The sequence below is a fragment of the Otolemur garnettii genome, unplaced genomic scaffold, assembly GCF_000181295.1.
Source record: "Otolemur garnettii isolate 467f Iridium unplaced genomic scaffold, OtoGar3 scaffold00020, whole genome shotgun sequence".
NCBI classification, from domain to species: Eukaryota; Metazoa; Chordata; class Mammalia; order Primates; family Galagidae; genus Otolemur; species Otolemur garnettii.
Window position 1 is genome coordinate 7,354,115 of NW_003852415.1, and position 25,896 is coordinate 7,380,010.

Genomic DNA, 25,896 nt, shown 5'->3' on the forward strand with positions numbered 1-25,896 from the left:
CCCCGAGACAGCTAGACCAACCCCTTCTCCTCAGCCCACTCAGAAAGAAAACAAGGTGAAGACCTGCATGATTATGTACTCCCACCTAGGAGCAGTAAACATATGATTTCTTAATAACTAGCTAAACAGACTGTAAGCACACAGTATGGAATACATGTAGCAGACACGATGGCTGAACAGAAACATCCCGCAGTCGTCCTTCTACGTGAACACCAAATTCATTCTTAGGATCATTTCAACTGATGCTGAAAGCAGGCAATAAAATTCAACATCCGTTCATGATAAAAACTCTCAAAAAACTGGGAAAAGGAGGAACCTACCTCAACAGAAGAAAAGCTATATATAACAGACCCACAGCTAGTACCATACTGAATGGGGAGAAATTGAAACCGTTTCTCTTAAGATCTGGAACAAGACAAGGATGCCCACTCTCACAACCAATATTCAACATCGTACTGGAAGTACTAGCTAAAGCAATCAGAGAAAAGAAACAAAGAGCATCCAAATTGGGAAGGCAGAAGCCAAACTACCCTTGTTTGATATGATCTCATATCTAGAAACAGAAAATCCAAACAGACCAATATGAGTCAAGTGATCAACTCAGTAATCAAAAACCTCCCAAAAAAGAAAAGCTCAGCAGCATCTGACGGTTTCACTGGCGAAATCTATAAAACATTCAAAGAAGAATTAAGGCCAATCCTTCTGCCAGAAAGTCAAAGAGGAGTGAACACTTCCAAACTCATTTTAGGACGTTAGCATTACCCTGATACCAAAGCCAAACAAAGAAACTACTAAAAAAGAAAATTACAAGCCAATATCCGTAATGATCACAGATGTAAAAATCCTCCACATAATACTAACAAACTGGCTTCTCTGGCACATTAAAAAAAGACCCATTACACCATAATCACTTGGAATTTATCCTCAGGATATAAAGATGAAAGTCAATAAAAGTGAAACACCACATAACGGAATAAAGAATAAAAATCATATGATTGCCTCAACAGATACAGATAAAGCACTTGACATAATTCAACATCCTTTCATGATTAAAAAAAAAAAGACTTTCAAAAAATTAGATACAGAAGGAATATACCTCAACATAATCATGGCTGTCTATGACAAAACAATAGCTAACATTATAATGAAGAAATGCTAAAGATCAAGAAAAAGAAAGAGATGCCCACCCTTGACACTTGTATTCAATATAGGACTGGAGGTCCTAGACAGAGCAATTTGGAAAGAAAAAGAATAAAAAGGCATCTAGATCAAAAAGGAAGAAGTTAACTTTGTCCCTATTTGCAGATGACATGATCTTACATAAAGAAAACCCTAAAGACCTCCGCCACAAAACTGTTAGTCAGTAAAATTGTAGAAATAAAAGTTCTCCATGCAAAAACGAGTAGCATGTATATATGTAACAACAAACTATTCAAAAATAGATTTTTAAAAGTCTCGTTTACTGTAGCATCAAAAAGAAAAAGAAAAACCTAAGAAATAAATTTAATCAAGGAGGCAAAAGACATGAACATTGAAAATGACAAAACATTAATAAAAAAGAGAGTCAGCAATGCAAAAATTGGGGGAAAGGCATATAGATCTCCCTGTAGCTTAGCTTGAGAGGCCTCACTGTGTGTTAGAAAAATGATAGGCATTGGAATCAAAAGATCTTGAATTTGAAAGTCTTCTCAGCCTCTTGCCATACATGTGAATAATATGTAACCTCTGAACTTATTTTTCCTTCCATAAAATGGGTATGATTAATGAATGTTAATGACATGCAGGTAAAGTACTCAATTCATAGTGACATTTGGTAAATTTTAATTTTCATGTTAAAATAAATACATTTTTCCATAAAATTCCTCTTTAAAAACTCTGCTTGCTGAGGTTTATCTTATAGGGGTACAAGTGAATCTTTCTAAGAGTAAAATGTGAACGTTTTAAAACAATAACTGAGAAAATGACATGAAGGCTGTGTTGACCAGTTTGATGGAAGTATTTTGGATTGCATGTGAAAACCCCACACTGTACCCCAGAAGTGCATTAATGTACATAGTTACCATTCAATTAAAAAAAAAAAAAAAATTGGGGGAAAGATAAGAGAAACCAGTGTAAAAACACTGATGTGGACATAAGTTTGGCAAATACAAGGTATTCAGAGAAAGCCAGATTGGGTAAGCACTACAGATTATGGTAAAGAATTTGGAACAGAAGAAACTTGTATGTTCCCTTTTAAATGCAAGGGAATAATTCAATATGATAACAATTTTTGAAAATAACGTGGCTACTGTGAAGAACACAGGTAAAAGGCCAGGATGGGGGCCACTGCAATAAACTCACTGAGAAGTGATGGTGGCTCAAACACATGTATCAGAAGTAAACAGAATTCATCAAGATTTCAGACATTAAAAGGACAGTACTTTTTAATAGATTTAAGTGTGCTGTGAAAAAATGGATGTGAGGTGACTGCTGAGGGACCACTTTACAACCCTCGAAGAAATCTGAAGCTATTTCCTGAGACAAGAAAGGTCAAGGTAAGAACAAGTCCTAACAGAAGTTTACAGACTCTGATACCTAAAGACATACCATATTTATAACTTCTGAATAATTTCCAATAATAAAAACTAGTCTAAAGAATGATTTAATGTTTCATTTTTCTATTTCTGAGACTTAAGAGGAAAATATAAATAATGTCACCTAATACTAATAAATTCATATTTATCAAGAACCCCTACCAATTAAATTTAGTAAGTCAGCAAAAAAGTCCTAAATCTCAATATATAGTTATAAAAATAGCAAAGTACCAAGAATAAAAATTAGAATGGATTTTAAGGTTAATATTTAATGAAAGGAGGTTAAAGTAAAGCAAAAGCATTCTGTTTAATGGGCTGTATTCTGAGTTTTCAAGATGTTGATTTCTTAGATCCTTAACAATACCTGATGGTTTAAAATTCATTTAAATAAATATCAGTTATATATCTCGCTGCTATAATCTATGCAATAATAAAGTTATCCTAAATGCAGCGTTGATAGAATTCTTACAATCCTATTAATGACAAAGGCTTCCAGAAACACCTAGATTCATACTTACATTTTTATTTTTAATACTGACCCTCCAGTAGCAAACTAAAATGAAACTGGCTTTTTTCTCCATAAATAATTAAACATAATACGCACTCATATCACACTCTAGGCAACAAATGAACTAAAATTTCTCCTATAATAATGAGTTCTATGTGGTGTCAATTGTTTAGCACCACAATAAAGTGTTTTGTTTTCGTTTTTGTTTTGAGACAGTCTCAAGCTGTCGCCCTGGGTACAATGCCATGGCGTCACAGCTCACAACAACCTCAAAGCCTTGGGCTTAAGCAATTCCCTTGCCTCAGCCTCCCAAGTAGCTGGGGCTACAGGTGCCCGCCACAACGCCTGGCGATTTTTTTGTTGTTGTTGCCGTTGTCATTGTTGTTTTAGCTGGCCTGGGCCAGGTTCAAACCTGCCAGTCTTGGTGTATGTGGCCGGCACCCCACATACTGCACTACAGGCGCCACCCAAAGTGTTAAGAAAATATACTTTCCATAACTACTCCCTTTCAATGGGCAATTTGAAATAAATAAACAAACAAATCTATGGTTCGCAAGGTATTAACAAATCAGATTTTTGACAAGTATGACAGTCACTAATACTTTTTGTCTCTCAAAGAAAAACATGTTCCATAAACTTTTAAGATATATTTTAGTAACGGAGAAATGCATGATAAACAATTGTAGCCTCAGAATAAAACACGATGAACATGATTAACAGTGGTTACCAGTAGAGAGTGAAATTGGTAGGAGACAGTGGCAATCATTTATTTTCACTTTTAAATATTGTACAAATATACAAAGTTTTCCACAGTGAACATGCATCACTTTGGTAATTTTATTTTAAATTTAAATATGAAGGGGGGTAACAGCTGCAGCCTCTGGGAAGCTTAACACTCAAATAATGAAACTGCATTTTCTCTGGCAGAAGGCTATCATGAATTCACAAATACAACACAATATGTCAACCAGTTATAAAATGTAAATGTTGACTTCAATTGGAATAAGTGAGTCACAGAAATCTATATTAAGCTTTGTAAAAACTGGAAGCAAACATCACATGGCCATCAAAAGATCTTACAAAATTCGACAATATTATTTTTAAGTTTTGCAAGAGACAATCATTTCTCAACTAGGACTACGCACACCCACATGAGGTCGGAGATGACCTCTATGCAGTTACGAGACAAGCTTAGTTTGATAGCAAATTACAAAAAACACAAAACAAGCTGTAACATCACAACTTGATAGGAGAGACTGGCACATGAACAATTCAGCTGAGTGCACAATTAGGTGAGTACAATTTTCCGGGTTTAGACAATGTAAAAGACTGTGGCCTAATGAGCTGGGGACACTGGACAACTGAGGAAACTAGAAAGCTGTATACACCAATTACACTAATGAGCTCAGCACCAGGGAGGTGTGACATCCAGTTGTGCAACTATAGCTTTATGTGACAGGGAATAATTCTTGAGTCACGGCAATGACGACATCAGAGAGTTCTCAATTTCTCTGAATTCAGCCAAACGCTAAGTTTTTCTGCAAAGAAAACTTGAGTAGACAATTGGTGGCCTAGGACATTATTATCGCTACATTTTAAACACACAGGAAAAATTCTATAATATATGTAAGACAATATTTACTTGTGTTGTTTGCCATGTGAAAGAAATCCAAATGAGATGATAACCGTGTTTGTGATAGGGCCTCTTATCACATGATGAAAGGAGAAACACAAGGAATAAATATAAAGTGAATGATGCAAATTAGTATTATTATACCCTGAATTCAAACCATCCCAACTACCCAACAGTTTCAAACAACAGCCCAACAGTATAATTGGATATGATCACGGCCCACTCATGTCTACCAGGACTTCAGCAGAATAGTAAGGATATCAGGGATTAAATCAAAATCCTCCTGTAGACATGTTCCAAGTTGTACATCTACACAGCAAGTGAAAGACCTGATGCAACAGCTGAAAAGCTTGGCAAAATCTTGTGCATTAAAAATAGCAAACATAGCAATGGGATCTGATATACATGAAAAGATTCAGGGAATTTCATTTCCAAAAATGACAAGCTACGTAATTCAGATGAAAGTAACTAAAAAAGCTGCAAAAAATAATTCCATAAAAATGTGTTTTAAGACATTGGAAACTTGAAAAACAATAAGAAAACATCAGAACAAGATGCAAACAATAAATAAATAAATAAACCCCAAGGAAGTATCAGCTTACTCCAGAGAAGGCAGCCAAGACGCTGAGAAACTGAGCAAAGATTTGGGAAGTTAAATGGGGAAAGGAATGAAGCGGAGAGCCTTCCAAATAAAGGGTCCCAAACTCAACACCCTGTCAGCCTTTTGACTGAAATCCTGAAAGGCTATACACCAGCAGTAAAGGGGAACCACAAATACATGAAACCAGAAACTTTTAAATTTCTCAACAAATAATAAGGTAATCCAAGATTGCCACAGGCTCTCGTCTGCAACAAAAAGCAAATGTATTCATCTTCATACATAACAGCGTCCTAGGCCATCAATTGTCCACTCAAGTTTTCTTTGCAGAAAATGAAATAAATTTTCTGTCATTAAACAAGAATAACTAGACCAGCAGTTCTCAACCTGTGGGTCGTGACCCCTTTGTAACAATGAAAATACATCCTGTATATCAGATATTTACATTACAATTCATAACAGTAGCAAAATTACAGTTATGAAGTAGCAATGAAAATAATTTTATGGTTGGGGGTCACCACAACATGAGGAACTGTATTAAAAGGGTTGCAGCATTAGGAGGTATTAGGAAGGTTGAGAACCACTAAACTGGACAATCAAAAATAATCAGGCAAAAACAAAGTGATCACAATCCAAGAAAAGGCTCGGCGCCTGTGGCTCAAGCAGCTAAGGTGCCAGCCACATACACCTGAGCTGGCAGGTTTGAATCCTGCTTGGGCCCGTCAAACAACAATGATGGCTGCAACCAAAAAATAGTCGGGCATTGTGGCGGGCGCCTGTAGTCCCAGCTACATGGAAGGTAGAGGCAGGAGAACACTTGAGCCAGGAGTTAGAGGTTGCTGTGAGCTGTGATGCCACAGCACTCTACCCAGTGGGACAGCTTGAGGCTCTGTCTCAAAAAAAAAAAAATCCAAGAAAAATAAGAGATAATAGACAACAGAAAGATAATAGACCAATAGAAGAGGAATTATAAGACTCAAATTGAGGACTTTGGCAAAGAGCTACAAAATAAAAACAAATAAAAATTCTAGAAGTGAAACATGCAATAACTAAAAAGGGAAATCAGTAAGTAAATTTATTAGGTTTAACTTTGAGGAAAGGCTAAGTTAGTAAATAAAAAGTCAGAAGAAAATATTAAGAATAAGAAAGAGGTCCAGTGCAGGGACTCACATTTCTAATCCTAACATTCTGGAAGGCCAACAAGTTCAAGAGTACCCTGAGCAAGAGCAAGACCCCATCTCTAAAACTAGCCAGGCACTGTGGGGGTGCCTATAGTCCCAGACTCTCAGGAGGCTGAGGTAAGATGATTGCTCAAGCCCAAGAGTTTGAGGTTGCTATGAGCTACGATGCCAGAGCTCTCTACTGAGGGTGAAAAAGTATGACTTTGTCTAAAAAAAAAAAAAAAAGAAAGAAAGAAAGAAAGAAAAAGAAACAGTCCAGGCACGGTGGCTCACACCTGTAATCCTAGCACTTTAGGAGGCTGAGGTGGATGGATTGCCTGAGCTCTGGAGTTCAAGACAAGCCTGCACAGGATTGAGACCCTGCCTATACTAAAAATAGAAAGAACTAGCTGGGCTTTGTGTGGGCACCTGTAGTCCCAGCTACTTCGCAGGCTGAGACAAGAGAATTGCCTGAACCCCACAGTTTGAGGTTGCTGTGAGCTATGACACCACAGCACATTACCCAGGAGGCAGACTGAGACTCTGTCTCAAAGAAAAAAAAAACAAAGAATTGAAAAATGAAAGACATGAGCATAAGAGACAAAAGGGATAAATGAAAAGTTCCATATTACATGAAATGTGAAGTCTTAAAAGACAGAGAACAAGGCAAAAGCAATTTTTGAAGAAATAATGGCACTGTAAGCATCAAGCAACAAATTAACAAACCACAACAATCAACTTCATCACAGTAAAACCATAGAATACCAAAGACTAAGAAGAAAAATTCAAAGTAACTAGGAAAAAAATTTGCATCACCTTCAAAAAAAGAAAAAAAGAAAAAAACCATGAGATTTACAGCTTCTTAAAAAAAAAAAATCATGGAATCCAAGTGATTAAGTAATATTTTCAAAGTACAAAATAGTAAAAATAAATAAACAATGCCTTTCTAGAATCTTATATCCAATTGAAATTTCTTTAAGCAGAGAAAGTGAAATAAAGACATTTTCCTAAGTGCCCATCAACCCATGAATGTATTAACAAACTGCGGTGAATGTACACATGTGGAATACTACCCAGCCATAAAAAAAGATGCAGACTTAACATCCTTTATATTTACCTGGATAGAGGTGAAGAACATTCTCCTTAGTAAAGCATCTTAAGAACGGAAAAATAATCATCCCACATACTCAAAACTAATTTGAAAATAGTAGATGACCAACTACAGGCCCACACAAGAGGAAAGAAACAACTAAATCTAAAAAGGGCAGAGGGGTTCAATAAGCTCCCACCTAACAACATAGGGGTACATGGTGTACATGGCATAACCTCCTGGGTTAAGGAGTCAAACAACTTGAATTTTTCTTTTTTTTTTTTTTTTTTTGAGACGGAGCCTCAAGCTAATCCCCTGGGTAGAGTGCCGTGGCATTACAGCTCACAGCAACCTCCAACTCCTGGGCTCAAGCAAGTCTCCTGCCTCAGCCTCCCAAGTAGCTGGGACTACAAGCGCCCGCCACAATGCCTGGCCATTTTTTTTTTTTTTTTGGTTGCAGCCGTCATTGTTGTTTGGCGGGTCCGGGCTGGGGATTCGAACCCGCCACCTTAGGTGTATGTGGCTGGCGCCTTAGCCGCTTGAGCCACAGGCGCCGAGCCTTGAATTTTTCTTAACGTTAAAAAAATGTAACCTAATCACATATACCCTTATGTAAATCTGAAATTTTTAAAAAGACATTTGCAGAAACATACAAAAATATCAATCACTACAAGACTCACTCTACAGGAAAGTCTAAATGGGATACTTCCAAACATATGTGCACTAACTCTAAAGAAAATTTTAAATGTATTCTTAAGACAGATGTGGAGTCTGAAAGATGTAGAATAGAACAAAAACAAAGAACAGTAAATGTACAATTAAATGGAAATAATTATTGTATAGAATAATCACAGTGATACCTTCTGTGGCTTAATAAAATACAGAATCAGAACACATGACAATAATGGAATAGAGGTGGAAAGTAAGGTTAATGGGGTAAAGGTGTTCTAAGATCTTTGCACTTACTGTACAAGTAGCTAAATATCTTAACTCACAGACATATAATTTAATCCCTGGGTTGATCATTAAAGGAATAAAAAAGCAAGGTTCAATTAGCAAACTAATAGACGTGGAATGCAGAAAAATGGAAACTAATAAAATGAAAGGACAAGAAAAACTAAGAAAGAAAATATAAGTGGGAAGAGTAGAAAGCAAGCAGTAAATAATAGATTTACATAAATAAAATCAACACTTACATTAAATGTAATAAATTCTGAATTTATAGACAAAGATTCCTATACTGAACTTTTTGAAAAATATTAAATAATATAAATATTAAGTAATATCCTATAAGGTCACATGAAAGATATCAACTTCAGGGAAAAAAAAATTTATGAAAGATATAAAACTCCAGGGAGGGATGTCAGCAAAAAGGCCGACTAAAAGCATCTAGCAATCTCCTGCCCCACAAAAAAACACAGAACAAAAAATAAACAACTATATTTCAACCAAAATAATTTAAGGAGAGCAACAAAAAAAAACAGCAAAGCAGCTGCAGAAATCCTGAAGCGCACAATAATCAGGATGGCCACATAGAGGAGGGAAGGAAACACCTTGACTTCACCATGCCATCCCCCAGCTGGGATCAGCTCCCACAGAGCCACTGCACACACCCCCTCCTCACCCCAGATGTTGGGGCATCCTACCCTTAGGACCAAGTTGAAGCGATGCCCCACCCTCGGGGACCCTTATCTTTCAATTACTAGAGCAGCTTCACCTCTAGAGGCACAACCAAGGGGGCACCCCAACCCCCAGGTATCTCATGCCTCTTATACACTGGAGCATTCACACCCTCAGCCCCAGAGCAGACACAGTACCCTGCCCTCTGGGGACCTCAGGCTTCCTGCACACCCCTGCTGTCACACCCCTGGTGCCATAACTGAGATAGCACCCTAACCAGAGGGACATCAGTCCTCTTGTGTACCAGGCAAGTGTCCCTTCATACTATACCACAGGTAAGGCAGCACCCCAGGCCCCAGAAGCTACAATGCCCCAGTGTACTGGAGCAGTTGCACCTTCCAGCACCACAGCTGACACGGCACTACATCCCCAGGAAGCCACAGGCTCCTCGGATCCAAGTAGCTATAATCTATAGAGCTGAGCAGCACTTTCACATCCCAGGAATTCAGAGCCTTTTCTGAGTTATGTCACCCATCCTCCAGAATAGCCAGAATACTGCACCTCCCTGAAACTACACCAGAGATCTAGTGTTCATGAGGACTATAATTGTATAATCATACAATTATACTGGACAACAGAACCTCTGTAAGTTAATACCCCAAGGGACTATAACAAACTGGTCAACATACAGAGGTGGCCAACATAAGGAACTAGGCCTCCTATACTGATACATACATGTGGTACATGTCCTGACTATGAAAATTAGGTCAACTTATAGGAGGTAGAAAATGTAGGGAGGGAGTCGACTATGGAGGTTGTACTGTTTGTGGGATTCTTGCTAAATGAGTAGATTTTAGCTGCTGTTGGCACAAAAAAAAGGGGGGAAGAGGTGGCAACTATGTGAGATGAGGGATATGTTAGCCCTTTCTGAAACTATGCCAGACCTCATCTAACATGGTTTTCCTGTTCCACTCCAATGTCAGAAGATGTCTGACACTTCTTTTGTGCTTCTCATGCTACGACAAGAGGTTAGTGACAATGCTGAGTACGTACTTTGGCCCTCAGACAAACCAGCTGATCACTGGTTACAGCAGGAAATAGCCTCTTCATTCTGAGAAACCAATAGTTATTTCAGAAGACACAAGTTTATGGGAACAGTGGACAGAGCTGATCAGTACTATGGATATTACAAATTTCCAAGGAGGTCCTACAAATGGTAGAAAAACTGTTCTTTTGGTTGATGGAAGTTGCAGGTGCGAACAACTACAATCCTTCACTCATAAGGAGGAGAGTGGAGAAAAAGTACAGAGATACCTTTCTTACAGGAGAAAGCTCACCACTCAGCTTGGGGACATGTGAGGAACAAAATGTCAAGAAAGAGGGGAAGACCATTATCTTCTGACACTGAGGAAAGCCTAAATGGCAAGATGCATTTTATGATGCAAAACAAAACATCAGAAAGGACTGCACAGTTTGCAGAAGAAACGGGAAAGGTGAAAAGAGAGAAACCATTTTCTACTGTGAGACATGCAAGAGGAAGCCTGGACTGTGTCCTAGAGACGGCTTCAAGAAGTATCACACTCAAAAAAAGTATAAACAAAAATTAACAAAAACTCCTTATTTACTTTATGTAACCTTAAATTGATAATAAAATCACCAGGTGAGTTCACATTTATGGTTTTCTCTTTTAGAACTGTAGTATAATTACAAGTAATCTACCAACCTCGTACCCTCCCAAAATAAGTAGGAGTTGGGGAGTATGTGGGTGGCAGAAAAATTGGATTAGAATTAATTTGCTTCACTTTTGTAACCTTTCTACTTTCTATATGTATTCCAGAACATCATGTTGTATAGCTTCAATATAATAAATAAAATTTGTAAAAATTAAGAGAATAAATACATTTAAACATGAGTTGTTTAGGTAGGGAAGGGAATGGTAGGCAAAGGAAGAACAAAAATTTGGAGAATGATGGATATGTCATTATCTGGATTGTGATCATGGTTTCCCAGATAGGTATTTATGTCCAAACTCATATGCTTTAAATAGGGGCCATTTATTGCTTATCAGTTATACCTCACTAATGTTAAATTTTTTTTTAAAAGACTCCTAGATACAAAACCGTAAAACATTATTGTAGTGATATGCTAAGATATGTTATACAACTTTGAATTGGAAAACTCAGTATTGTGAGGATTTTAATTCTCTCCAAATTGACTATAAAAACAATGTAATTCAATCAAAATTCTAGCTTAATAATTTCACATGTTCATTTTAAAATATATACAGATATACAAAGAGCAAAGAATCCACAAGACAAGCTTGCAGAAAAAGTGAAAGAACTTACTCTACCCACATCCCAGCTTATCATAAAGCCACAGTACTCAAGACAGTAAGACATTGGCACTGGGACAGACAAATAAAGCAGGGACTCAGAGTCCAGAAACAGATGCTTCCACATGTGAATGTTTAATTTATGACAAAGACAGGAAAGGGTGGTCATTTTAATAAACAAAACGGAACAAACTGGATATCCATGTAAAATGTATTCCCCCAATTCAAACCATAAACAAATACTAGATATTAGACATTAGATCTTGATGTGAAAGGTAAAACCCTAAGCTTAAGACAGCATAAGAGAATATCTTAATTACCTAAGGATACGGAACAATTTCTTAAGTATGTTAATAAAAAGCACTAACCACAAAATAGAAGATAGAAAATTGATCTAGATTAAAATTCAACAGCAGACCCATTAAGAGAGGGTTTTTTTGGTCTTTTTTTTTTTTTTTTGAGACAGAGTCTCACTTTGTGGCCCTCAGTAGAATGTCATGGTGTCATAGCTCATAGCAACCTTAAACCCTTGGGCTTAAGTGATCCTCTTGCCCCAGCTTTTCATTTTTCAGTAGAGATAGGATCTCCTTCTTGCTCAGGCTGGTCTTGAACTCCTGGGCTCAAGCAATCCACCCTCCTCAACTTCCCAGAGTAGTAGGATTACAGGCGTGAGCCACCACACCCAGCCAAGTTTGAAAAAGATAAAGATACAAGCTGTGAAATAGGAGAAATATTTAAATACATATAACTAACAAAGTGCTCATACAGAAAATATATAAAGAGTTCCTATAAATAACTAAAACACAAGCAACATAATAGAAAAGATGCAAACTAGCATTTCAGAAAGTATCCAATAGCCTATAAACATATGAAAAGATGTTTATTATCATCAGTAATCATAAAATGCTACAGAGAAATCATAAAGAGATACCACAAACACCTGTTACAATGGCTATTATGAAAAGGCCTGATAATAGCAAGTGTTGAAAAGATGAAAAACAACAGGAATTCTCATACTGTTACTGAGAGTGTAAATTAGTTCAACTACCTTGGAAACCTATTTATTGTAATCTATCAAATTTGCAGTCACCTTGTAGTCGCAGTGCATGTAACATACCATCAGAAATGCATGTACGTGCACACTAAAATATTGAATAAAATTAGGCATAGCAATATGATTCATGAAGCCTAAAACATGAAATAATCAAATATCTATCACAGGAGGTTAAAATATACTGCAGGATATCTATACAATGGAATACTAAAGACCAAGAAAAATGAACAAAATGGAAGACCCTGACACACATCCATAAGTATCACAATCATAATGATTAGCAAAACAAGTCAGAGGCACAGCACACCCTGCGTGATCATACTTATACAGGAAATGTAAAACAGGGAAAATTAATCTACACGGTTAAAAGTCAAAACAATGACAGGGAGGAGTTAGCGGTCAGGAAGAGGAATGATCAGGAGGAGGCCTATTGGGTACAGGTAATATTTTATTTCTAGATCATTTGCACTTTCTGATAATTCATCGAGCTATACTCCAATATATGAAACTTTCCATAAGTACATTATACCTCCAAATTTTAAAAATTAAATGTAAGAATTAAAAAAAGAAGACAAAGCTTTATCCCTTTCAAGTGGCAGGTTACAGTCTAGAATTTATGAGAATTTAGCATCTTAGGAATGTCGAAAACAATTTTTTTAAACAATTATGAGAAGAACCAGAATATCAAGTTAGTAAAAGCTACATTCTTAAATATTCACATTCAGCACTTGTTTAGAAAATATACAAATTACACAATGGCACAGACTCCTTGCTATGTAAACTGCAGCAATTAACACAGAAGCCTACCAATTTGTTAATCTCAGAAAGACCTCTTGTGAACTTTGAGAAGTTTCAGAAACTTTAGACTGGTACAATTTAACCTGAAGGTGCTATTAGTATGCCTGCAAAAAATCTAGAACTTTATATACAAGAAGACGTATCCCACAACACATTAGATGCCGTATCACCACACACTAACTGCCAAGATATTTTTGTCTACTGCAACAGAAGACAGATATTATATCTTCACCTTTCTAAGGCTCTTCAAAAATAAATTAGCACCAAAAACACAGAAGAAAGATGTTTTTATATAGCTCAATGTTTATTCATACTTTTGAAACAGGCAAATTTCACTGCAAGAGCAGTAATGAATTAATCTCTTAAAAAAAATAGACTATACCTATCGCTTAGCACATGCAGCCAATAAATTCAAACTTCAAAACAAACTCAGCATATCTGTGTAAGGAATTGTGAACACAATTACCAACTACAAAAAAATACCTATTTTTGCTAGGAAATTTTCAATTTGAACAAAATTTCTTAAGGAAAAAATCCTGCTAACTTTCCTTATCTTGAACAAAACAAAAAGTTGTATGGAAAACGAATAAATACACATTGCTTCCGAAGTTGACAAATTTGTAACACTTTGGTGAGAACTGCTATAGACATTTTTCTCCTTAAAAACAAAACCAATGAAGTTAAGAAATGGACTCTATATGTACTTTATTTTTAACATTAATTCCACCAAGGATAGTGATTTGATAAAAATAAATCCCTGAAAAATGAGTGTTAACAACCCATGTGAGATAACGGAACTGGGGAATTAGGTGTATTTTCAACTGTCACCATATCAAACAAAAACAGAGAGCAAGGAGGGCTGTGTAGTGACTGTCATTAGACACCTATGGGAAATGACCTGAAAATATCTAATGGAAAGTTCTACCCAGCCACTACAAAAAAGCATTCGAAATTCCTCAAATATCATTTAATAAATACTATAGAAGAATCATTGAGACAATAAAATTTAAATTATCTTTTAAATATCCACAAAACTCTAAAAATTAAAGCAAATGTTAACTCTATGTCGAATATAGTATCACTGTGATATTTCAAAATTAAATGCCTAAGGTTCATGAACATTTTATATAAGAAGTATAAGCACATATTTTTAGACAAAATGGCATATACCATCCAAAAGGTTAAACTCTACTAAACTTTACTGTGATTATAACCCACCCAGACACCATCCTACTACCCACATATGATATGAAACTTTTTCTTTTTTTTTTTTTTGAGACAGAGTCTCAAGCTGTCGCCCTGCGTAGAGTGCCATTGCGTCACAGCTCATAGCAACCTCAAACTCTTGGGCTTAAGCGATTCTCTTGCCTCAGCCTTCCAAGTACAGGCACCCACCACAACGCCTGGCTATATAGATATATATACACATATATATATATATGTTTTTTTTTTTTGGTACAGTTGTCATTGGTGTTTTAGTTGGCCCAGACTGGGTTCGAACGCGCCAACCTGGGTATATGTGGCCAGCGCCCTACTCACTGAGCTACAGGTGCCACTGATATAAAACTTCTCATAAATGAACATTTCTCACCGCTTCTTGTTTCTGTACTTCATTAAGTTTTTCAGTCAATTCTTCCAAAGCCTTTTTTGTTTCAGCATCCGACCTACACAAAGATTTTAAGTTGAATATTTGAGAAAATATATAGAATTAGTAAAATTTACAACATAACCATGTTATCCCATAATACTCTAACACAGTGGTTCTCAAACGTTACTGTACATGTGAAACATCTGCAGGGCTTGTTAAAACACAGACTGCTGGACTCTACCCCCCACATTTTTGAACCAGCAAATCTTGCGATAAGGCCCACAGATGTGCATTTCACAAATTCCTGAAATTTCGGGTGATGCTGGCAGTCCAGGGACCAAACTTTGAAAACTGTGGCTATACTGTATTAATGTCATCCTCAATCAATAAACATGCATATTTTATCAAACATATCTCGATTTATCATGAAGAAGAAAGTAAAAGAGGGAAGGAGAGAGAACAAAAGTCTTGATCTCACACCTTCTCTTCTAGCAATTTGTAATTGAATTATATCAGTGTGCTGAATAATTTCTAGCCTCACTAATTTATCTCCTATTACCTTTTGCCCCATCAAATTAATAATATACATGATAAACAAATAGCACAGAAAGAATTAAACAACAAAGAAAAGTAAAAGCCTTTCTGTCTCACATGTTCTGACCTCTAGCTCCACTTGCCTCTAGCAACATGGATATTCATAATTTGTTTGCTGGATACTTTCATAATCTTCGGCTACAAACATGTTTTTATTGACTCCTCCTTTGAAATACTGAGCTACTCCCCAATTAATTTATTGTTTTTAGTTCTTCTAGGGTCACCCACATAATTTTACATGGTATACATATTTATACATCTCACAAATTATTCCATCATAGTCAAATTGCTGTTTTTTGCTCACGCTCTATCATGCTTAGATTCTAACCAGCTTCGCATTTGGATCACAACATTTCCACAACGGTGGTTTTTCTAGGCTTTCAGGTTGTCTTTTGGCCTTCTATTTTCCTCCCACTTCTTTCTAAATCGTCTATAAACTAAAAGTTACTCCATTCTTTTAGACTACATTCTTCACAAACAATTTACTTTCCGGCATTAGTTTAGAGTGAATGCTTCCTGGGCCTGCTACATGGCTGCCATTCTGGAGTCACTGTCACTCAATTCCTAGAGTAGTTCACTATTTCTTAAAATATGTATCTTTCTCTTGTTGGTTACAATCTTATTTTATTAATACTTAGATGTCCTTAAGAGGTTACCTGAAAAAGGTAATTTTCTAGGACTCTGAATCTCTGGAAATGTCTCTATTTTTACCTCTTTCTTGGCTTTTTATGATCCCATGCTGTCGCGACCCATCGGGCTCCTATGGCCCTGGTCTTGGTTAGCACAGGAAGGAACTAGGCGAGAGGCGGATTAGAAGTACAAGCTCCTGGAAGGCGGCCTAGCCCTTACTTTCCCAGTAGCCCCGAGCAACCTCCACACCAGCCTTTTATTGAAACAGAATGATACAGGTGAGGGGAATTAACAATGACTATGTGCTGAGGGCATAGGCTCTTTCTCCATAAGGAGCTCCTGTGGACAAGTCACCCGAGAGTCCACCCCTCAGCTGTAAATCATCTTGCTTAGAGGTTGTCTGTCTCTTGGTGTCCTCTACACCATGCTCTTCTGAATCGACCACATTCATTAGCTGTTCCTTCTTAAGCCAGCTCATTCTCAGATATAAGACTCCTAAATATTAAATTCTTTGGCACTCAGCGTGGTCCTCAATGATCTCCCTATAATTTTCCTCATTCTCATAGTTCCAAATGCCACTTTAAATGCTTGACCACTATGAAATTTACAGCTCCAACATAGACTTCTTTGAGCTTTAGAGTAAATATCTAGCATATTTACATTTCTATTTGGATATCTCATAGGCATCTCAAACCTAAAATATCCCTGCTAAACTCTTAATTTCTACCCTTCACTTACCATATCTACCAGTCTTCCATATCTCTGGAAGAGGAATTACCATCTACCCAGTTACTTAAATCAAAAATCTTGGAGTTGTCCTTGGTTTATTCTCCCTCATCTTCTATATCCAATCCATTACCAAATCCTCTCTCCTTCATTTCCAAAATAATTCTGAAACACACCTCTGTCCGTCTCTCTGTTGCCATAATTCTAGTCACACCATCATCAACTCTTATATTCTCATGCAATAGACTTCCAACTTGCCCTCCTTAAATCTGTTCTTCACATGGCATCCAAAGTAAGATGTAGTAGTTTTGAAGTAAACTTTTTAATACTTTCTAAAAGCTCGATTTCCAGTATATTTTTATTATTCAATGCACTTTTTACAATAAATGTAAAAAATCATTAATTAAATGAACCCAGTCTTCAGAAATCAAATGGAAAGTTAAACCTTTTAACTTCCTACCCTGTATTTTAATAAGCATGAGTTAAGAATCTGCAATACAAGTAAAGCAGAACTGGATCCTAAATTTTACCCACGAAGTTAAGCCACCTCATTTCACAAGAAACTTGACTCTTCTTTTGAATTAAATAAAGTTTCTCTGCCTCACAAATCCCTCTGGGTCACAAAGACTAACACCAGATGGTACCAGCCTGTAGATCAGAAGGGTCCCAGTCCAACGGTGCACATTCAAACAACCATTAAAAAGAAATCAACTAAATCATTCCTATAATTTCTCATGAATCTTCTAACAGAACAACTATCTCCTGAAACTCATGTTCTTAATGCTTCATTTATACCTTCCCTTGTAATGTATAAAAGCTACATAATAAAACCATTCCTGAGAACTCACATATTAAAATGTTAATGCCATTTTATTGGTTTTATCAACTTGTCAAAAAAAAAAATCTAAGTATTAAATTAACTTAGCCTTAACATTTAAAAGATTAAAAGTATAGCTCAATAATATTATTCACAATTCAGGAATTTAAACTCTTTATTCATAACCACTACATGTGAAAATGATTTTGAACCACAGTGTACTGTAAGTGGTAAAGAGCAGAGACTTTGAGGACTTATAGCCTAGATTTGATTCTGATGCCACTACAGCCTCGCTGTTTGATCTCTGGCAAACTGAGTTATTTCATCTTTCTGTGCCCATTTCTTCACCCAAAAAAACTGAGAATAATGACTAGCTCATAGGGTTGTTGCAAGAATTAACCTTAAATTTGCCTAGCACGAAATAAGTACTTAGGCTCAGCACCTATAGCTCAGTGCTTAGGGCGCCAGCCACACACACACGGGGGCTGGCGGGTTCGAATCCTGCCTGGGCCTGCTAAACAACAATGACAACTACAACAAAAAAATAGCCGGACATTGTGGTGAGTGCCTATAGTCCCAGCTACTTGGGAAGCTGAGGCAAGAGAATCGCTTGAGTCTAAGAGTTTGAGGTTTCTGTCAGCTGTGATGCCATGTCACTCTACCGAGGGTGATATAGTGAAATTCTGTCTCAAAAAAAAAAAAGAAAAAAGAAAAAGAATTAAGTACTTAATTATTAGCTAATAAGTACTAGAAATAATAGTAGCAGAGTCTTTTATTCTTGTTACTGAATCTTTTGCCTTCCTTTTGTGAAAGCAAGTAATTTAAGCAAACTATACTTGATATCCAGGGATTTAATATTTAATATTTAATATTTATTTATTTATTTATTAATATTTAATATTTAATATTTATAGTTTTGACTCTTTTCATTGCAGCAACACAGAATTGGTGTATGGATAGTGTGGTTTAGGTAGCTGGAATGGCTGGAATGTGGTAAACAAATGTTAATTTAGCTTTCTTCTTCCTTAAGCTTGGCTGTACATAGATTATAACTCTTAAGAAGACATAAAAATCTATTTTTCTTTTTTAGAAAAATATAGTCACCTACCACTGCCTATTATAAAAACAAAGAAACAGTGAAAAAGTTTTAAATGAACTGATAGTTTTGGGGACCATTCCAGAATTGATGAAATTGATAAACTGGGCAGATCTTAACACTGACTTTTAAAGATTTCAGCTAACAGCTAAAGTATCAGCTTTTACAATGGCTCACGTCCGTTAACAAATTTCACATTATTTTTTTTCTGCAATTGCAAGGATCAGTCTCTGACTCTCCCTCTCTCCAATGTACTTTTTTGTTTTTTGTCTGAAAGAGATTGGCAGCATTATAACTTTTTTTTTTTTTTTGAGACAGAGTCTCACTTTGTTACCCTCAGTAGAGTGCCCTGGCATCATACTTCACAGCCACCTTTAACTCTTGGACCCAAGCGATTGTCTTGCCTCAGCCTCCCAAGTAGCTGGGACTATAGGTGCCCACCACAATGCCCAGCTATTTTTAGAGATGAGGTCTCACTCTGGCTCAGGCTGGTCTCAAACCTGTGAGTTCAGGCAATCCACCCACCTCAGCCTCCCAGAGCGCTAGGATTACAGGCGTGAGCCATTGCACCCAGCCTTAGCATTACTATTTATAGTTATACTGCTGATTAGCCTTCAATTATTTGTATAGCACATAAGAAATAACACTGCTCATATATATCTAATGTATTTTTAAAGCTACTTCTTTGCTAAGCTTCTATAATGTATCTCTCCATAATGTTAGCATTCCATTCTACGGAGTTAAATATTTTTAGAAATATAAATTAATTATTTTTAACACTGAGTCATTCACTTTAAATTTAAAGGGCTCTGAAGTGTTCTATTAATAAATTTTAAGATACTAATAAAAACACAACTCTGTTTTTAAATCTAAGGAAACAAAATGATTACAGAAGCTAATTTATTCTCCTAGTAATTTATGCACACACACACCCCCCCCACGAAAACCATATTCTGCTTTTACCGGCTTCTTCTGGAAAGTTCCCTGTTGAAATCATCTCCAAGGCGAACTTGTTCACTACTGAGGTCTCGAAGGGACCAATGAAAAGCATGAAACTAGTAAAGGAAAAACACAGTTATCCACTTAGGATGCTACTGAATTCTTCCCGGAAGATTTACTAAAGTTACAAATAAGATTTTGCTCCCTTACAATAATGACCAAATTCTATAATCTTATTAAGAAAAAATAAAACAAATGCCTATTCTGCAAGAAACCTTCTTTTTCAAAGAGATGCAATTTTTAAAAGCTATATATAAAATTAACCATCACATTCTCTAGAGTACAGCAATTCCACTCTTTGTACATACGCTAGACAAGTCTACAAGTTTTTTCTATAAAGAGCACAACAGCCAATATTTCAGGCTTACAAGCTGTGTCGTCTCTGTCACAATTATTCAAATCTAACACTGTAGTATAAAAGTGGCTATAAACAAATAAGCATGGCTGAGTTGCCATAAAACTTTATTCTACCAGTCTATACACCTTAGTTTTCCAACCCCTGCTATAGATACTTGCCCATGTACATCAAGAACCAAGTACGAGAAAGCAGGGAACAGCATCATTCATAATGAGAACACAGGGAAAAAACAAAAGGACACCAAGAGGAGGAGGAAATAAACAAACTTCAGCATAGTCCTCCAGCAGGATCTCATGAGCATTGAAAATGAAATGATCAAAGCTACCCACACATTACTGAGGCTGAATGTCAAAAACATGACATTAAATACGCAAATCACAAAAGATTACAGTAGGATTCCTTTTATATGAAGTTTGAAGGCAGGCAACACTGGACAAGATATAAGCAGTAAATATATATTTTTAAAAAGCAAAACAATGACAAATAAAAAAGTTAGCACAATGGATACCCTTTGGGGAAAGAAAGTGCATAAAGAGGCCTGGAGATGTGACCATTCTCTATTTCTTTGCCTAAGTGGGAACTCCATCATGTTTACTCTCTCACATTATTATACCTGTAATTGTAAGTATATATGATACCTATGTATTTGTATGCTATAATTTATAATAAAAATGTATAAATCATATAGACTTGCAACAAATTGGTTCAACAAATGCACACTGAGCAACTAATTAGTGCCAGCTACCAGGAAACAAGTGGCTCCCATCTGGAAAAGGAGACAGATATGTAAACAAACCACAATTCTGTACCAAGAGCATTAAGAAAATACAGTCAAGTAGAGCTAAGGGTTGCCTTAAGAAAATAGAACTTAACAAAAAGGAAGCACAATAAAAAGAAAAGAGTGGAGTAGTATGATAAATGAACAGGCCATTCACTTAGGATTTCCTGCCAACATTTCCCAAGTGTGCAACCCAGAACCCTAGGATTCATCCTTGTTACCCCTTTTTCATTCTTTTCTACCTTCCCCACATGGCTATCTATTCAAGACCTTTCAATTTTATCCACTGAATAGTTTTTCATTCTATCCCATTGTCTCCAATTCTATTTTTCCCAGTCCAAGTGACCAATGACTCCCGCCCAGAACACAGCATGTGCTCCAAATTGGCATGCTCACAGTGACTCCATTTTCTATGATTCAGCCTGCGTGAGCATCTCAAAATAATTTTGTCAGCCCCTTACGAGGATCTGCATGATCTCAGTGCTTTACACTTAGACACGTGGCCTTCTTTAAATTGTTCATAGGTGCTATTGTCCCTTTTGCCAAGCTTTTTGTTCTAATTGGAATACCTCTTACTTAAACAGGCTTTCTTCTGAGATCTTACTCAGACCTCAGCTCAAACAACCTTTCTTCAAGAAGACTTCCTTAACTGGGACAGCTCCCTCTTCTACACATTCCTATAGCCTTATGATTCTTTCCATTATAGCAAGCATATCAAGGTCATAATTACGGGTATATTTATGTATTTGATTAACATCTAGCTCATCCTCTAGATTATAAATTCAATGATAAGGCAAGGTTTTTGTTCTTCATTGTTTCCAAGCATAAGCACTATCCCAATGACAGAGGCACTAACAGAATGAAAGAGTATATGAGTAATGTTAGGATACTGTTCTCTGCTCTAGATTTCATCATACAATGCATCCTAGCAAGTTTTATCTATCAAAAATAACATACTCAAGAAAAAGTTTCCACAGGTGTTTTCTAATGTATTTGGTTTGTTATCATTTTATCTTATGTTCTAACAGGTGACAGCTATAGTAAGTATACTGACCAAGCTTTGAACACCCAATCCCAGAACTACCAAAAGAAAAAAGGTCAAAGTCAGAAATCCCCTACCTCTTTTCTAATTAATTTAGCTACCCAAGATAACAAACAAAAAAATTTCAGCTTGGCAGAAAACATTAAAGAAGCAAAAAAAATATATATCCATAGAACCAATACTTTAGAAATCTTTAGTGAATAGATAAGGAATTTCTTAATATAAAATGGCACCATCAATGGTTCAACAACCAGAAAAATATTAATGGTAGAAAAATCAATGAGTTAATCACACAAGGATTAACTTGTTGATACTAAACCAAACTTAGAAAAATGGAAAGTAGCTGACTTAGCAGGACTTAGAGTAGAATGAGCACCTGAACAAGGAAACTCGCCCAACTCACTTTTAAATGTTCTACAAAATACAATCCTATGTAATAAAATTCAAAATAATGTATAAATTCATACATTGAAAACAGTCTACATAGACAAGACTTAAATTCTTACAGAACCACAAAAGATTCTGAATATCAAAAACAACCTTAAACAAAAACAACAAAGCCAGAGGCATACTTCTTGATTTCAAAACATTATAAAGTGATGATAATCAAAACAGTATGGTACTAGCATAAAAATAGATACATCAACCAATGTAAAGAGACCAAAAACCTAGAAACAAATGCACACGTTTACAGTCAACTGATTTTTGACCAAGCCACCAGGAACATACTAGGGAGAAAGGACAGTCTCTTCAATAAATGGTGTTGAGAAAAGTACGTATCCACATGCAGATGAAGAAAATTAGATACTTATTTTATACTATACGAAAAAAACCAACTTAACATGTATTAAGGACTTAAATATAAATCCTGAAGCTGTAAAACTACTCAAAGAAAAAAAAATCTAATTGACCATTACATTGGTCAATGAGCTCTTGAATACAGCTCCAAAAGTACAGGCAACAAAAGCAAAAATAGACAAATGGGATTACATCAAATTAAAAAACTTCTGCACAACAAAAGAAACACTTAACAAACTGAAGAGACAACCCACAGAAAGGGGAAAAATATTTACAAACCACACATCTGACAAGGGGTTAATATCCCAAATACATAACAACAATTCAATAACAAGAAAACAACCCAATTTTAAAGTAAGCAAAGGATGTAAACAGACATTTCTCAAAAGACAAATGGTCAACAGATACATGAAAAAGTGCTCAGTATCATCAAACATTAGGGAAATCCAAATTAAAACCACTATCACCTCATGAATGTTAGAATAACTTTTATCAAAAGATGAAAAATAAGCATTGGAGAGAAAAAAGAATTCTTGCACAATGCTGGTGGGAATGTAAATAAGTACAGCCATTATGGAAAACTATATGGGGGCTCTTCAAAAACTAAATATACAACTACTACATGACACAGAAATCCCATTTCTGGATATATTCCCAAAGGTACTGAAATCAGTGTGTCAAAGGGACATTGGTACTCTGGTGTTTGTTGCAGCTTTATTCACAACAGCCAAGATACAGAAACAACCTAATTATCCATCAACAGATGAACGGATAAAAAAAAATGTAGTATATATACATAATAGAATTCTAAAGGGTGTCCCAAAAGTCACCCCCAAAAGTTGCCATATGTGGGGAAAATGAGAATGTAGCTAAATGTACTTTTATTTACAAAATTTTACAAAATACTCTCTACATGTTGGCCACCTCTTTGTAAAATTTTGTTGATCAAAGGGAACAAGATTTCAGATAAACGGGAGGAATAGGTTTTGAAATGTACTGCACACCAGGGTGACTATAGTCAGTAATAATATTTTACATATTTCAAAATAGTTAAGATAATAAATCTGACCATAAAAAATTCAGAGCAAGGTAATAGATTATGTTAACTAACTTGTTTTAATGGTGCCTCATTTTATATATAGTTCAACATAACACTGTATCCCATAAATGTATACAACTATAATTTGTCAATAAAAATAATTTTATAAAAAATAAAATAAGGTCATTTCCTTAGTTAAAAAAAAAAAAAAACTCAATGCAAAATTTCTGATGATCAAATTCTTGGTTAAAATACAGCCTTAAAGTTCAAGTGTTAGTCATTTATCCAGAAATGTAAGGAAATGATACATATAAATCACAGAATGGTACAAGGTACCTGGACTACATTATCAGTCTCCCGAACAAATCGCACACTAGATCTGGATCTATCACGCTTAACACCCTGTGGATCTCCATAGTCCTTGAGAGGTGAGGTAGGTGGAAAACGATGGCTCTCTTTACAATTGAAAGGAAAGAGAGAGGATTAAAACATGCATGAGAAGAAGCAGACTAAAATTTTACTCTGTATGTATACTCCAAATATGGTATACATACACTTGTGTTCTTATCCCCAAACCCAGACTATTCTCAAGTATTTTTCTGTGGCCATAAAGTTCCATAGAACTGACACTAATCCTTCTTATCTTAAAGCAGATAAAATTAACCTGAAAATGGAATATGTCAAAAGTTCCAGTTTGCTATACTTTCCAAAGAAGGAATATATTTTATTTGCATATGCAAAAGAAACTGCTAAATAATAAAAAAGTTTGACTCTCTAACATAATACTAATAAAACAGAATATTTCAAACAAAGTAATCTAAAATCTGAACAGTACATAAAAACCTACTCACTACTAACCAAAAGTGATAGTGTCCAATTCTTAATCATTATCATAATCAACCACAATATTAACAATGTGAGGCACCGATGTTCAATCTTATCTGTATCACCTCCCTTCACTGCCGACTTTTCAATTCAAACATGAATCTCGGTGCTATAGAAAAATATAAATTAATTAAGGCAAACTGCATATTATAATCTTTGATCTAGTCATTAACATCTAGCTGGACATCAAAACTAACCCGGTCTTTAGAAGTATCATAAAAACTATTGTGCTAGGACAAGACATCTAACCCACAAAGCATACCATAAGGTAAATCTCATTTGTGTATTTGTTTTTATTCTTTGGCAGCACACAAATCCAATTTTATCAGGAAAAGTTCTGTGTGGTCTGCAGAGGCTGAGAAAAACAAAACTAATAAAACACAGACCTTTTACTGTATTTCAAAATTTGGACCATAAATTCCTTGATAACTCCATCTCCATCAAATCTGTATGATATTATATATAGGTTTTATTTCTCCAAATATTAAGTGCCTTCAATATTTACTACAAAAATATTTGTAAAACAAAAAAAGGGTATTCTAAACACTTGAAGCATTACCTGCCACAGGGCCACAATCAAGGTCACTTGTACTCAGACTTGTAACAGAAAGACTTTTCCCACTTGAGTTTCTCAATAAACGTTGACTTCGAAGTTGATCTATTGATTGTTCCAAGCTTTCTTTTAACTAATTTAAAGAATATAATAAAGGAAGAATTATTCTTTTTAAAGACCTTCCAAACACAAATAGATTTTAAAAGCTATTATCTGAAATGTCTGGGTTCCAAAAAGAATTTATAACACAGTTTGAACTAAGTTATGTTAAGAAATTAAAAAAAAAAAAAAGGCTCGGCGCCTATAGCTCAACCGGCTAAGGCGCCAGCCACGTACACGTAAGGTGGCGGGTTCGAATCCCCAGCCCGGACCCGCCAAACAACAATGATGGCTGCAACCAAAAAAATAGCCGGGCGTTGTGGCGGGCGCCTGTGGTCCCAGCTACTTGGGAGGCTGAGGCAGGAGACTCGCTTGAGCCCAGGAGTTGGAGGTTGCTGTGAGCTGTAATGCCACGACACTCTGCCCAGGGGGACAGCTTGAGGCTCTGTCTCAAAGAAAAAAAAAAAAAAAAAGTAAACATAAATATTTTAAGAATCGCCGGTATCTCTCACTATCTATTTCATCTTC

At 36.0% G+C, this 25,896-nt stretch overlaps 1 protein-coding gene across 1 annotated transcript in view; it reads right to left on the bottom strand.

Moving 5' to 3' along the window:
- The window catches only part of CEP128 (centrosomal protein 128), a 386,614-nt gene that overhangs the window by 327,492 nt on the left and 33,226 nt on the right, over positions 1 to 25,896 (bottom strand). The window contains exons 5-8 of the mRNA XM_023511493.1: positions 25,276 to 25,402; positions 24,168 to 24,286; positions 19,781 to 19,872; positions 14,958 to 15,030 (exon numbers count right to left, since the gene is read on the bottom strand). Of these exons, the coding sequence (XP_023367261.1) occupies positions 14,958 to 15,030; positions 19,781 to 19,872; positions 24,168 to 24,286; positions 25,276 to 25,402 (411 nt within the window). The remainder of the gene's footprint in view (positions 1 to 14,957; positions 15,031 to 19,780; positions 19,873 to 24,167; positions 24,287 to 25,275; positions 25,403 to 25,896) is intronic.